We start from the raw sequence: 15,335 nt of genomic DNA on the forward strand, positions 1-15,335 counted from the left end.
TTTTATTTGCCAAATTTTGTCTTGTTGCAATTGTTCCAACAAACCAGAAAATTACATCAAACAAAAAAAAAAGACTACTCAAAAGTTTTGACCAACCTCCTCTTGAAAATCTTGAGCACCTTGAGCCTTGATCACTTGTATCACCCGTTGAGATTTTTGAGGATCTTGACCATCTTGATTCTTGAAGATTTGCACCTCTCTTCGTACAAAAAGCCGCTTGGGAAATTCTTGTGTAACATCACTTGCATTATCTTGTGAAGCCATTGCCTAGGACCAAGAGTCAAATCTGTCCTTGTGTGCAGCAAAAAGGAGGGGGGCCGAATTGTTTGTTGTTGAGGGAGAGTAAGGGACAAAAATTTTGGAGGGTAAGGATCGGATTTAAGAAGAGGAAATTCTGGAAAAAATTTAGAAGCTACCAAATCTGGACAATTTTTTAGGAAGTTCTAGCCGACTTTGAGAGGGATTTAAGAAGAGGAAATTCTGGAATTTTGGAGGATAGTTTCGGGTAGAATAGGAAGCTACCAAAAATCTGTTTTGCACTTGGTTGAACAGCCGACTTTAGGAAAGGCATAAGGAAAAGGAAATCTGGAAATTTTTAGAAATAACCCTGATTTGGTATGGCCGATTTTGAGGAAGGTTAAAGGGTACGAAATCTGGAAATTTTTGGTAACAATTCTGATTTGGTTTAGCCGACTTTAAGGAATTTTCCAAATAAATCCAACACCTAACTTGGTTCCCAAAATCAATTAGGAAATTAAGTAAACACTTGGGAAACTCCATCATTGTACTTGGACATTCCATTCCTTATCGATTTCATTACTTGAGCTTTCCGTTTCTACTCTTGCTTCTTGTTTGATTAAGGTTTGATTGAACGTCTTTGAGAAAATTTCTGATTTCTTCAAAGGAAACAATCAAGTGGCTTGAGAAGTGAGTGGTGAGAGCATTAGAGTGACAAAAAAAAAAAACACTTGAGTGAAAACACGAGAGGAGTGAAACACTTCAGGGAGCAAGCGAGACATTTTCTACTAACAATTTGTCAAGTTTTGCAGGTTTCACCATGTCTCAGGAAAATGAACTTACCATTGCTCAGTTATCACGTAAAATGGACGAATGTGGAAGGAAATGCAGAGGAGATTTGACCAAAGGTTGGAAACAATCCATGAGCAGATTGATCAACTAAGTTCATCTAGGGTTTCTTCTAGGAAATCTAGGGGCAAATCCACCCTGGAGGAATCTAGTGATTCCAATGCCGATTCGGATCATGAGGCATTCGAGCAAAGAAGACCGAGGAGAAACACAAGAGCCATTGGTGATGCAATCAAGGGGATTAAGATGAAGATTCCCCCTTTCCAAGGCAAATCTGATCCGGATACATACCTTGAATGGGAAAGTCGAGTGGAGCTAGTATTCGATTGTAATGACTACACCGATGCACAAAAATTGAGACTTGCCGTAGTAGAATTCACCGACTATGCCATAGTTTGGTGGGAACAAGTGGTTACAAGCAGGAGAAGGTGTGGAGAACCACCTATAACCACTTGGACTGAGCTCAAGAGACTGATGAAGAAGCGATTTGTACCAAGTCACTACCATAGAGACTTGTACCAAAAACTTCAAACCTTGACACAAGGTCAACGCTCAGTTGAGGACTACAACAAGGACATGGAAATCTCCATGTTGAGAGCTGATATTCAAGAAGATCGAGAGGCTACAATGGCAAGATTTCTCAGTGGTCTGAGGGTTGAAATAGCCGATCAACTGGAGCTTCAATACTATGTGGAGATAGAAGATATGGTGGAGAAGGCTATCAAGATTGAGCAAAGGCTCAAGAGGAGGGGTACAACCAGAAATTATAACCCTCATCCACCAACGTTTACTCGACCATTCCAGCCTAGAAGGGAAGAGAGAGGTCCGAATGCTTGGAACACTCCAAAATCCAAGCCCGACCAAGGGACAAGCTCACGGTCACCTTTTACCAAAACCGACTCCAAGGTTGTTTCCAAGCCAACAATTGAAACTTCAAAACCTAGGAATCGTGACACCAAATGTTGGAGGTATCAAGGAGTTGGGCATATTGCAAGTCAATGTCCAAACCCAAGGACTATGCTTGTCCTACCAAATGGAGACATTGTCACTGATGATGAAGAGGAGGATTACAAAGACATGCCTTCCTTGGTTGAAGAGGAAGATGAGATAGAGGAAGTTCCAACTCAAGACAAAGTTGGATTGGTAGCAAGAAGGGCACTAGCTACTCAAGCTAGTAAAGATGAGCTTCAACGTGACAACATCTTTTACACTAGGTGCCATGTGACCAACAAGGTATGCAGCTTGGTGATTGACCCCAGAAGTTGCACTAATGTTGCTAGTGCATTGATGGTGGAGAAACTAAACTTGCCAATTAGTGAGCACCCCCGTCCCTACAAGCTTCAGTGGTTAAACAACAGTGGAGAGGTACGTGTTCATAAACAAGTTTTGGTTACTTTTCGCATTGGTAGGTATGAAGATGATGTTATGTGTGATGTAGTACCAATGCAAGCTGCACATATACTCTTAGGGCGTCCTTGGCAATTTGACAAAAGAGTCACTTTTGATGGTTTCTTGAACAAATACTCTTTCATACATAATTGTAAAAAGATTACACTTGCACCTCTTACACCTCAACAAGTGCATGAGGATCAAGTTAGTCTACAAAAAGAGTATGACTTGCATACTACCACCAAGAAGGACAACGCCAAAGCTAAGAAATTGGTGACGGCCGACCCTACTTCAAGCAAGTTGGATCACTCTCTTTCGGCCTTAGAGCCGACACAGGAGAGAAAACCCAGCATGCTTGCCAAGGTGAAAGATGTGAGACAGGCCTTGCATTCTAATCAGGTTTTATTTATTTTATTTGGCAAGGAATCCTTACTCAGTAATGCTCTTGATGCTTCTTTGCCTAGTGTTATTACTAACCTCTTACAGGAGTATCAAGACGTCTTTCCTGAGGATATACCTAATGGATTGCCTCCATTAAGGGGAATTGAACATCAAATTGATTTCATTCCTGGATCTTCCCTTCCAAACAAGGCACCATATAGGACCAATCCTGAGGAAACCAAGGAGCAACAACGACAAGTGGAGGAGTTGCTTAGTAAGGGTTGGATTAAAGAGAGTCCAAGCCCTTGTGCTGTACCAGTTCTACTTGTTCCAAAGAAAGATGGAGGATGGAGAATGTGCACTGATTATAGGGCAATTAATGCCATCACGGTAAAGTACCGCTATCCCATACCTCGTTTGGATGACATGCTTGATGAATTACATGGTGCAATCATTTTTACTAAGATTGATTTGAAAAGTGGTTACCATCAAATTCGCATGAAAGAAGGAGATGAATGGAAAACTGCATTTAAGACAAAACATGGACTTTTTGAGTGGTTGGTCATGCCTTTTGGGCTAACCAATGCACCAAGTACTTTTATGAGACTCATGAATCATGTTTTACGTTCTTTCATTGGTAAATTTGTGGTCGTTTACTTTGATGACATTTTGATCTATAGTAAGAGTCTAGATGAGCATGTTGTGCATTTACAAATGGTCCTAGATGCACTTCTCAAGGCGAGCCTCTACGCTAACCTTAAGAAGTGTACCTTTGGCACAAATCAATTGGTTTTCCTAGGCTATGTTGTAAGTGAGCAGGGAATTCATGTTGATCAAGACAAGGTAAAGGCTATTAGTGAATGGCCAACCCCTACCACTGTAAGTGAGGTGAGAAGTTTCCATGGCTTGGCAAGCTTCTATAGGCGTTTTGTCAAGGATTTTAGCACAATTGCTGCCCCACTTACGTCAATTGTCAAGAAAGATGTGCAATTTCATTGGGGAGAGGAACAAGCTAAGTCTTTCCAATTACTTAAGCACAAGCTCACACATGCACCTGTTCTTAGTTTACCTAATTTTGACAAAGCTTTTGAAGTAGAGTGTGATGCTTCTGGTTTAGGTATTGGTGCTGTCTTATTTCAAGAGGGCCGCCCAGTTGCCTACTTTAGCGAGAAGTTGAATGGAGCTGCTCTAAACTACTCAACATATGATAAGGAACTGATGGCCTTAGTGCGAGCTCTACAAACATGGCAACATTACCTTCGCCCTCGTGAGTTTGTCTTGCACACAGATCATGAGTCGCTCAAGCATATCAAGTCCCAAGACAAGTTGAGTAAGCGACATGCACGATGGATTACCTTCATTGACAGTTTTACCTTTGTAATCAAATACAAGACAGGTAAGACGAATGTAGTGGCTGATGCACTCTCGCGAAGGCACACACTTATCACTACATTAGATGCTAAGTTGCTTGGTTTTGAATTCCTTAAAGAACTTTATGCAACTGACTCAGATTTTGGTGAGATTTTTTCCTCCTTGCCACGACACTCTCGTGAGCATTATTTCATCTCTCAGGGGTTCTTATACTACAAGGACAAGCTTTGCATTCCCAAGAGCTCCATGCACACACTCTTAGTAAGAGAATCTCATGTAGGAGGGCTAATGGGGCACTTCGGCATTGCCAAGACCTTAATGATTCTCCAAGAACATTTCTTCTGGCCACGCATGAGGAGTGACGTGGAACGCCACATTGAGAGGTGCGTGACTTGTCACCAAGCAAAATCAAAGGTACACCCTTATGGTCTCTATACACCTTTGCCAATTCCACATGAACCATGGGTTGATCTGTCAATGGATTTTGTGCTTGGACTACCTAGGACTAGAAAACGACATGATTCAATCTATGTGGTAGTTGACCGTTTCTCAAAAATGGCCCATTTTATTCCTTGTCTTAAAACAGATGATGCTAAGCATGTTGCAGATTTATTCTTTCGTGAGATAGTTAGATTACATGGCATGCCACACACTATTGTTTCTGATAGGGACGCCAAATTCCTTAGCTATTTTTGGAAAACTTTGTGGTGTAAACTAGGTACTAAATTGCTATTTTCTACTTCTAGCCACCCACAAACTGATGGTCAAACCGAGGTTGTTAATAGGACTTTATCTACCCTATTGCGCGCAATTATTAAGAAGAACATTAAATCTTGGGAAGATTGCTTACCACATGTGGAATTTGCATACAATCGCACTGTTCATTCTGCTACACATTATTTGCCGTTTTGAAATTGTGTATGGCTTTAACCCTCTCACACTTTTGGATTTAACTCCTTTACCTGTTCATGAGAGAGTTAACTTGGATGGTAAGAACAAAGCTGCATATGTACATGAGTTACACACTAAGGTGCGAGCCAACATCGAGAAGCGTACACTTCAATACATCCAAAGTGCCAACAAGGGGCGTCGCAAGATGATCTTTGAGCCTGGAGATTGGGTATGGATACACATGCGCAAAGAGAGGTTCCCAATCAAAAGGCGTAGTAAGCTACTTCCACGGGGAGATGGTCCATTCCAAGTCCTGGAGCGTATAAATGACAATGCCTACAAACTTGAACTTCCAGGTGAGTATGGGGTACATGCTACTTTTAATGTATCTGACTTGAGTCCTTTTCATGTAGACGATGAGTTTGATTTGAGGACAAATCGCCTTCAAGAGGAGGGGACTAATGAGGAGGGGCTCAAGGCTGCTCAAACTTCTAGTGCTCAGGTCATGCAAATACCCAGTGGTCCAATTACAAGAGCGCGTGCTAGGAGAATTCAAGATTCACTTCAAGCTCTTGTTTGCACGATTCAAGAACGAGTTGGTGATGACTTGAGGACCATTGAAGGATTACGTAATGGAGAAACTACTCTCTACACTTTCCTTCAAATGGAAGAACCAAATGAAGACTAGTTCATGGAATACTAGCTTGCTAATTAGGGTTTTTTAGTTACCATTATTAGTTGTTGTTAGCATTAATAATTTCGGTCAATTTTACTTCACTTTGGCCGAATTCAGAGTCTTAATTTTAGTCCATTAGTAGTTAGATATTTTCACCCTAAATGAAGGGCAAGGTCGTCCATTGGACATTCTAGGGTTTGAGTCCTGTAAGGCTATATATAGCCTAGGTTTTCATTCATTAAAGACAATTCAGATTTTATAAAATATTCGTGAGTTTATTCACTCTCTCTTGCCTCAAGAGAATTTCCTTTGAATACTTGAGAATCAATCTCAAGCTGTTCATTGAACTTATCAATCAAGTAGTCTCCTTGATTGTGGCGTTCTTCTATCTTTACTTTTGGTTCACTAAATTTGCTAGTCTTGGGTTAAGGAATCTCCTTAGTTCGTGGCTCGCGATTCTAGAAGGGTCAAAGTTCCGCAAATCATCCCAACTTGGTGTTCGTCTAGATCCGTCGCACATCATAGACACTTTTGGATGTTGTATATTTTTGGGGAAAGTGTTTGTAAATTTGAAATTGTGATGCAAGACTGGATAATTATGTATGGAAATGATTTCGTACCTTTATTCCGACTTTCGTTGTTAGTATTAGACTATGTTTGAATTGGATTTGTTTCAAGTCCTGGCGAGAGTTGGACAGGCGTCCCGCGGATACCCTTTGGTTCGCCTTAGGGAGAAGTGGGGGCGTCACACTCACTCACTCATAGCTCAAGAAAAATAACGTACATCCATACAAAATAAATAACACATCCACTTCAACTTAATATATATATTGATGCTCAAATTCAGATACAAAGGTTCTACACACCAAAATACATCAAAGTGTTTACAATTCGAGTACAATTAACCCTAGTCGGGTACTAGCGTGAGTACAAATTCAAAATTCAAAACAACTAGACTACGCTAGTCTGTACATGAATGAATTTTGAGGACGAAATTCTTTTAAGGAGGGGAGATTGTGATACCCCGACTTTTAGGGGTCAAAAAATTCGGCGACCATGATCAGATTTTGGCTGATATTTAGGCTCTAATAATAAGGAGATTAACTTGATAAAATGGTGGTCAAATGGTGTGTTCAATTGGTAGCCAATCGGTAGCGAACGATACCCGTCGGTTCTAGCCGTTTTTTCTTAAATTGTGTATACTAAGGTTTTAACTTATAATTCACCACCTCATTATTACCACTTCTAATCACATACTTAATATCATCTAAAACTCACTCTCAATCACCAAATTTGATCCCCACTCCATACCGGATAGTCACACTACGGATAGACGTAAAACCCTAATTCGTGCTAACTTGAAAACGAAAAGGAAAACCCTTAATTCTATATTCATTTGCACTTATTGTGGGGTGATGGGGTAGTAAGGCTATTAAAAATAATAATTTTCTATTTAAAAGTACTAATTTCCAAATAAAAGGGAATTTTTACAAAAAATATAAGAAATTTTGCAAGTCCTCACACTCTCTCCCCCTTAAGAGAATTTCGACCTCGAAATTCATACCTTTAATCGTAAACAGCTTAGGGTTTCTAATCTTTAAAACAAAGCAATGTTTTAAAACAAAAAAAATAAAATATAGAAACTGTAATATCCTAAAAGTCGGGGTATCACATTGTTTTTCTCACTCAAATGGTTCAAACTCAAGATGAATTGAAGTTGCTTTCTCTTGCTCTCTCTCTCTTATGCTCACGGCTGGTAGGAAGAAATGAGGAGCAATTGTGTGTTTTGTGATGATAAATATGGAGAAAAATTAGTTAGGCAAGATTCCATGGATGGCCGCCACTTGTCGCCACCAAAATCCATATCAATTATTTTTCTTTTCCTTGTATTTTTGAGTCAAAAATTTCAGCCAAGAGAGCTGAGGATGAGGAAGACATTTTGAAATAATATCAAGGATATGTTGTGGTAGGGAAGTGATAGTCAAGTGGGGTGTTCAATCGGTAGTGAGCGATACCCGTCGGTTCGGGCCAATTTTTTTTAAATCGCGTATATTAGGGTTTTAACTTATAATTCACTAACTTATTATTATCACTTCTAATCACACACTTAATATCATCTAAAACTCATTCTTAATCACCAAATTTGATTCACCCTCGGTACCGGATAGTCACACTACGGATAGGCGTAAAAACCCTAATTCGCACTAACTTGAAAACGAAAAGGAAAAACCCTTACTTCTATATTCATTTGCACTTATTGTGGGGTGATTAGGTGGTAAGGCTATTATAAAGTAATAATTTCCAAGTAAAAGGAATTTTAAGAAAAATGTGCGAGATTTTGCAATTCCATAGATTAAAAGTAGGGTTTCGATTAAAACATCTCAGATTTAAGAAAACCGATTAGTCACAAGTAACTAGGGTTTTTTTTAAATAAACTAAAGAAATCGTAATATCCTCTTTGAGACTAAACAACAATAGTATCCTAAAAGTTGGGGTATCACACATTTCTTGCTTTAATCTCTAGGCTAGCGGTCTTGAGGTGGATTATAGGTAGCTGACTTGAGGATTAAAATGTTTGATTGTTGTATTTATGTGTTATATGAAAGGATTACGGTTAGAAAATGGAGAGAAAGTTGAGAAATGTATGAGATTAGTGCTGGCTGAAACTGTCCTGCAGTTATCTTGCTTGCATTTCAAATTTTTGTTGGTTATTTGACTATGAAATTGATGGATATATGTTGTATATTGTGTGTACAAAGTGTCTTCCAAAAATCGTTTCATTTGGTTGTATAAAACTTGAGCTTTGGCAAGAATCAAATCTAGAAAACGTATAGTAGAGGTCTCGGACAGTGCTCCTTTATCCGAACATAACTTGTTGTACAAAAGTCAAAATTGAGTGCCGTCAGCGGCATTCAAAACTAGACATTCATATTCTTTCAATGGTATAAAAATCACCTACTAGTTCGAACTGAGTGAAAATTAATGATTCAACAAAGTTGACTGTCCTGTTGTGACTGTCTGTCCGAGAGGAATGGAGAACTGCATCTTGTGGCTTGATGTTCTCTCACTTGTGAACTGATTTTGGAAATGACTCTTTCTGATGAAATGTAGCATTTTGAACCTAGTTTAAAACACCATAAACCATTCTTAATTTGAACTTGTATTGAGTGAGATGTGGTCTGATTTCAAAAGTGCAACAAAGCTGGAAACTGCAAAGTTTTTCCCTTCTTGCAAGCCAAATGGTCAGGATTGTTTTGGGATGTTTTGCTTCAAAAATTTTGATGTCAATTACCCATAAATTGCTTATTAAATGCTTCTGGAACCTTGGTTTAAAAAATGGACTGAATTGGGATTGATTTCCTTGGACAAAAACCTTTGGAAAGAAAGAAAGAGGTGGTTGGCAGATTTGCTTTGAAAATTTCACGAACTTTGGCCATTTTGTTAACCACCTTCCCACATGATTTTTTACCTATAATTTGATAGAGAAGTAGTCTACATATGGAAGCTTAAGTGTACCAAATTTGGTTTAATTTCAATACCATTTTGATATCCAAATGATGCCTCAAATATTGTTCTGGAAATCTGGAAATTTACTAATCAGTTTGCAAGATTTCGCCAACTTTGAACTGTTACATATTGATGCTCAAAACTCTGAATTTAGTTCCATTTATCGTGTTTGAAACCTTGTTTGGAACTCTTATTGTGTTACCAATTTCAAGGGCTGATTCACTTTCTGTGAATTATGCCGAATTTCCAAAGATTGCTGGAAAACCAAGACTGGTTCAAACCTGTTTCTTGGAACTGAAACTTTGATCTGAAAAATGAATGCTTTCCATTTAGAATCTTGGAAAAGTGTCTTCTAGGAACTTTTAGTACTTCGAACCTAGTTTCCGACAGTACAAAGTTTTATATTTTTGGACGTACTAAACTCAAGATTTGATTCCAAAGATTGTCGCGCAAAGTTGAAATTTCACGATTTCTTAGGGAATGAGTTTTTAAGAATTTGTTACTTTCTTTTGATATCGATAGACCGTTTTAAAATCGATCTCGTGGAAGAGGCAAGTTTGTCTTAGGACTTTAACTCCTCACTTTTGAACCTCGATTTTCGAGAGATTAAGGTTCTCTTTTAAGACATTGACTTAGTTTAAACAAGTGTACATTCTTTCTTGATTGATGCATGGTTGTGAGTGATAGACAACCGTTATTTCTTCAAGCGCTCAAGAGGATCTTCAAGAGAATCTCAGAGCGGACGCCTAAAAGCTTGTTTGATCACTTACTCACTTTTGACTTGGTGAGTGTCAAGTGCATGATTTGTTATGGAATACGTGAATTGCTTCTTGTTAATCATGTCAATTAGAATTGCCGTGACGAGTGTGTGTTTTATCGCACTCATTCTCTTTTAAATGAAATTATGATCGAATTTTGCTATATGAATTGATAATCGACTCGTGTGAAATGATGTGGTTGTGAATCGTATTTGTGATCGTCGATTGGAGTGTTGTCTCATCGACTTATATTCATATTCGGGGGACGCCCAAACTCGTTGGCTAACTTTACGAATCGAGCCAGCATAGGTTTGATCGAGAAGCTTAGTAAACCATGAGGAAACACGAAACTTGATGATACGAACGGCGCCAACCTTGTGACGAAACCCGTAAAAGATTAGCTTTAGGATCGACAAAGAGGACACCAAGTTTGGAGCGGATGACCTCAACCCGTTAACCACGTGGTTAAGGAACCTTGGTATAATGTTAGAAGACGCCACAACCTAGTGCGATTCTAGATTGATAAGTCACGAACACCTAGAGAAATTCTAAGGTATTCAAGAAGCCTTGGAGAAACCAAGAAAACTCTCAAAATTTGATTTATTGTTTGAATGCCTAAAACCGTTGGAAGTGTGGGCTATTTATAGCCTTACATAGAGATGAAAAACTAAATAATATGGAACTAGTCTAGAATTGTGGGCTTGACTAAGACTAAGAATTGTAGGCTTGACTATTTCCATAAGACTAAGAATTGTGGGTTTGACTGAACCTTATGAGGTCATCCCTTAGATAAATAAAGCAAGGCTATGGACCATTAAGCCCTTATTACAATGACTTTACTAAAACAGCAAATGTGACTAGAGAAGGGTCACACATGGTTCTCTTTGACGTGCACCACATGGATGACCTTCATTCCTTCATGCTCAAGTCCCTCAATGACCTTGGGGACAATTTCTTGGCCTTGTATCTCATGAACAAGCCCTTGGAGTTCCTCACTCAGCTTCTTAACTCATGCTCGTGATGTGTGCATGGATGGCGTCCTTGACTTAAGGCTTTCATAGAGACATTGAAGGCTTGGAAGTTGCTAAGCGAGTTGTCTACACATTGATCCAAGCCCATGAAACATCAAGTTTTGGCCATGCATACCCTTAATGCATCTTGGCTCGATTGGTAGTAGTATTAGTTGTTGTTAGTTGGGTTTATCGAGTCATTAGTTGAATTGCTAGTATTTTCATTTGGTTGTGCAAGTCGGCCCACTCTTGCCAAGGTATGGGCCGAATTTCCTTTTCTAGATTAGGTATATGGGCCGCCAATCCTTGACCAAAATGGATTAGCCTCCTAGGTTTCTAGCCTATAAAAGGGCGCCTTTTGTACAAGCAAGAGTTAGTCATTTTATGATAATAAACATAGCTTTTGTTTCTCTTACATTTGAGAGTACAATTCCATTACTTGCATTGGCAAGGGTTCTTAGCAATCCCGTGATCGTCCTTGATTGTTCATCCTACCTATCCACTTGAGTATTCACCTCGATTGGAGTCGTCGTTCTACCACCTTCAATCAAGTCGTGTCGTCCGTCTTGGTTTTTGGGTTCCGCAAACCAAATGTTGGACAACCTCGCTAGATCCTTGGGCAAACGTGCTACGTGTCTCGAGACGTGTTGATCGAGGACCGTATCAGTTGGCTTTAGAGCTTAGGTGGAGGTATCTTCCATTATATCCGTTGTGTTGTCTTTGTTTGTCGTCTACAAATTCCTTGTTTCCACTGCCTTGTTAAAAAAAAAACAATATAATCAAATCTGTCTGCAACTTGTTTCTTGTGTTTGTCTTGCGTCTTCAATTCTGCTGTAGTTGCTTTTGCAAATCTGTTCGAAGTTGAGTCACTAGGGTTCCATCGTGTTTTGGTGTGTTGTTGGTGAAATTTCTGTCCGTTTTTGTGTCTCAACGTTGCGCTAAATCTGACCTTGTTTGTGTAGTTTGTTTGGTCAGAAATTCTGCTGTAAATCACCACAAATCTGTCCGTGGTTGCATTGTTCGTTTGGTTCCATTCGGTCCGTAGTCTTGTTCTTTGTTTGCGTGTCAATTCTACCCGTGGTTTGTGTGCACTTGTGGCGTGCGAAATTTTGTTTGGAGTCGACCAATCTGTCTCGTTAGTTTGTTGTCACTTGGGCAGCAAGAAAAGTAACTTGGCGGCTGCTAGGGTTTCCTTATTCCGCTAGGGTTTCTCGAGTTGCAATCTATCCAAACTTGTTTGTGAGTCATCCAAGTTGTTTGCTTGTTTTTCAAATCTGATTTTTGGTTAAACTAGTTGGTGTTTGTGAATCTTGGGAGAACCTACAAGAATCTAGGATTTCTTGAATTTCTTGATCACAATCTTGAAGTTCTTGATAATTATCTTGGACGTTCTTGAAGGTGTCTTGTGCGATTGAATTGGCCGAACGCAAATCTGGAAAAATAATCCATTCGGTCAAAGCTTTGTGTTGTGTTTGTTTGTTACAAGTTAAAAAAAAGGGGACAAAATAGAATGAAAAAAAAAGAGGAAGAATCGGTTGGCAAAACAAAATAAGAGAGAAAAAAAAGGAAGGCAACCGAATTGGGAGAAGGAAATTCTGATTTGCGCAATACTACTTGGAGTAGAATTTGGAACCTTCTAAAAGTTGTTACAAGAAGGAAAGGGATTTTTCCAAAAGGTTTCATAAACCAATCAGATTTGCGCAATTCTTCTTGGAGGGAATTTGGAAATTTCTAAAAGTTGTTTCAAGAAGAAAGGGTTTTCTAAAAGGTTTCCAAAACTAACTTGTTTCCAAAATCAATTAGGAAACTAAGTGTACAACTTGGATAACTCTTTTATTTCCACTTGGACACATTCCTTCATTTTAGGAAACTAGGGTTTCATTCCTCTTTGTTCACACTAGCGCATCTTCCATTGCTGTCCGCAATTAGGAAGCTTCCAAAATCGTGCCTCCTTGTCACATTTTGCATTCCATTTGTGTCTTATTTCCTTGGTTACTCTTGTGGAAAGTTTGGGTGACATTTGTGGACTTTGTGCGGCATTTCTCAACTACCTAAACCGACAGGTAGGGAATTTTGGTAAGATCATTTGATGCGAATGAGCAAGAGGCCCATGGTGTTCAAGTAGACCCCGTGAAGGTCCCTCAAGGCCCAGTGACACGTGCACGAGCTAAAAGATCCAAAGAGTTACTTCAAGCACTGGTTCATGCCGCCCAAGCTCAAGAGAGACCATGCATTGAAGGAATTGACATGGAGGATCCTTGCAAGCTACCAAAGTGTTGCTTACAATTGAAGATGCAAGTGATCAAGCTTGGACTGCGATTGAGTAGCTCATGTTGAGCTTAGATACGGCTATATGGGCCTTAGTCTATTTATGCTTTGGTTAGTTAGTTAGTAGTTAGTGGGTTAGTTTCGGCCAAGAGAAGGCCCAAGGGCTGGCCGAATTTCCTTTGCTATTTGCGAAGGTCTATTAGGGTTAGACAAGGCTATAAATAACCCCAAGTTAATGTTTACATTCAGTTTTTGCGATATTATTAATAAAATTCCAGAATTTCGTCCATTCTTGTGGCAAATTCCCTTAGTTTGTGAAAGCTAGTTTGAACATCCTAGAGTTGATCCTAGGTTGTTTCTTGACTTATCAATCAAGCAAACACACTTGATTGTAGCGTCCTCTACCATTGAATCCGTTCTTGAGTGGTCCAAGTTTGGGTTCAACTCTATCAATTCCGCAAAGTGTCCTCTACGGTCTTCTCTTTGCTTCCGCCCTTACATCACCAACTCTCATCTCAAGGGTTCAAAAGGAACTCCTAGTTCTACCGCCTACTTTTGAGCCATTCGATTGGCTTTGTTTCCATCAGATTCTTGAGGTTTGGATCTAGGCCAGGTGGAGTGGTGCTGGAATGATCCAATGGTGAAAAAATGAAGGAAGGAAATGGTGGAAAATGATAGGAAACGGAACTGCATTTTCCCTTTACGATTCTCCCATGGCTTCTAAGAAGCCATGGGGTTTTGACGCGCGTGAACTACACACGCGCATGGCTCCTCTTTTTTTTTGAATTTTAATGCAAATATACCGTAAAAAAGAAAATGATAAACCTAATATATAAAAATAAACAAAAAATGAACATTAACTATCATCTAATCAATAAAATAAATAAATAAATAAATAAAATAAAATAAAATAAAATAAAATAAAATAAAACAAGAATAAAACCAAAATTGAATTTCATAAGACATAAAGTTAAACAATCAAATAAATGAAATTTTGGTGTCTACAAAACCCTAGAGAATAGGTGCTTGACTTGGTAATGGAAGGAAATGGCGAGAATGGGAGTGGTAAGAACGGGAATGTCGAACGACCTCGGTGAGTACTTCGCTACTAGGAGCATCCCGGAGGGCCTGTATGTCGGTGGGCTCCAAGACATAGGGTCCGACATTGTGACTGCTAGCGGACCTATTCCTACCTCGATAGGGTAGTTCTCGCTATAGCTGATGAGGGCAGAAGATTGGGTAGTGTCAATCGTAGATGCCAGACAGAGATTGAGCGTCTGCAGGCCGTATTGAGAATGCAAGCAGCTAGGATCTGTGAGCTTGAGGCTTCTGTCCTTGAGGAGCAAGTGCGAACGAATGCCTTTCGAGAGTAGGTTCAGGAGGCTCACGGTCATCTTGCTCAAGTAGTAAGGGAAGTAAGAGACCGAATTGACAATATTTTGACTGAGTGTAAGGCCCTGGTGGGGGAAGTAGTGCAGAACTTGGTCGAGGGAGGTCAAGGGAACGCCGCCTCTAATGATTCTGAGGAGGATCCTGAGGAGGACCCCGAGGAGAAGCCGGCTGCACCTGAGGAGAAGGCAGAGTCGGTCGGGTCGGTGACTGACTAGACTAGGGATCTAGGGTTTCGAGGGATTTTGTGGGGTAGTTAGGGACATAGTTGGGATGACACGTCATCTTTTATTTTTGATATTGACGTGTTAAGGTTGATATACACTGCGGTTGGTTTTGTTCTATGTCCCTTGGCTATTATAAGCTCTTGACTTGATTACGTTGGCATGTACAGTACTCTATAACTTGTTATGTGACTTATTTTGATATGTATATAACGGAAGTGTTTATTTTAAACGTGTTTTATTGTCTTTACTTTATGATTTAGAAATGTTTTCACTGAGCTTTATAGCTACTTTATATTGCTTATATCTATATAGTCTATTGTCCAATAGAAGCATGGAAGGTAGGAGAAATCAAGACTATGGAATTACCCGAGGACGCGGTTCT

At 39.5% G+C, this 15,335-nt stretch overlaps 1 protein-coding gene across 1 annotated transcript; it reads left to right on the forward strand.

The window, feature by feature from the left end:
• The first annotated feature begins 1,110 nt into the window (after nucleotides 1-1,110).
• LOC140021243 (uncharacterized) lies at nucleotides 1,111-14,944 on the forward strand. Its single transcript, XM_072072009.1, has 6 exons — nucleotides 1,111-2,451; nucleotides 2,962-3,301; nucleotides 3,974-4,252; nucleotides 4,367-4,610; nucleotides 14,539-14,683; nucleotides 14,792-14,944. The coding sequence occupies exons 1-6, from the start codon at nucleotides 1,111-1,113 to the stop codon at nucleotides 14,942-14,944; spliced, it is 2,502 nt and encodes an 833-aa protein (XP_071928110.1).
• The last annotated feature ends 391 nt before the right edge of the window (nucleotides 14,945-15,335 follow it).

The sequence above is a fragment of the Coffea arabica genome, chromosome 11e (assembly GCF_036785885.1).
Source record: "Coffea arabica cultivar ET-39 chromosome 11e, Coffea Arabica ET-39 HiFi, whole genome shotgun sequence".
NCBI lineage: Eukaryota > Viridiplantae > Streptophyta > Magnoliopsida > Gentianales > Rubiaceae > Coffea > Coffea arabica.

Bases quoted from the DNA above. Each gene is read 5' to 3' on its own strand.
- LOC140021243 (XM_072072009.1), top strand. From the start codon at position 1,111: ATGTGGAAGGAAATGCAGAGGAGATTTGACCAAAGGTTGGAAACAATC. The intron at 3,302-3,973 runs GTGCAATCATTT...CTTCTGGTTTAG, and splicing joins CATGCTTGATGAATTACATG to GTATTGGTGCTGTCTTATTT. The intron at 4,253-4,366 runs GTAAGACGAATG...CAACTGACTCAG, and splicing joins TGTAATCAAATACAAGACAG to ATTTTGGTGAGATTTTTTCC.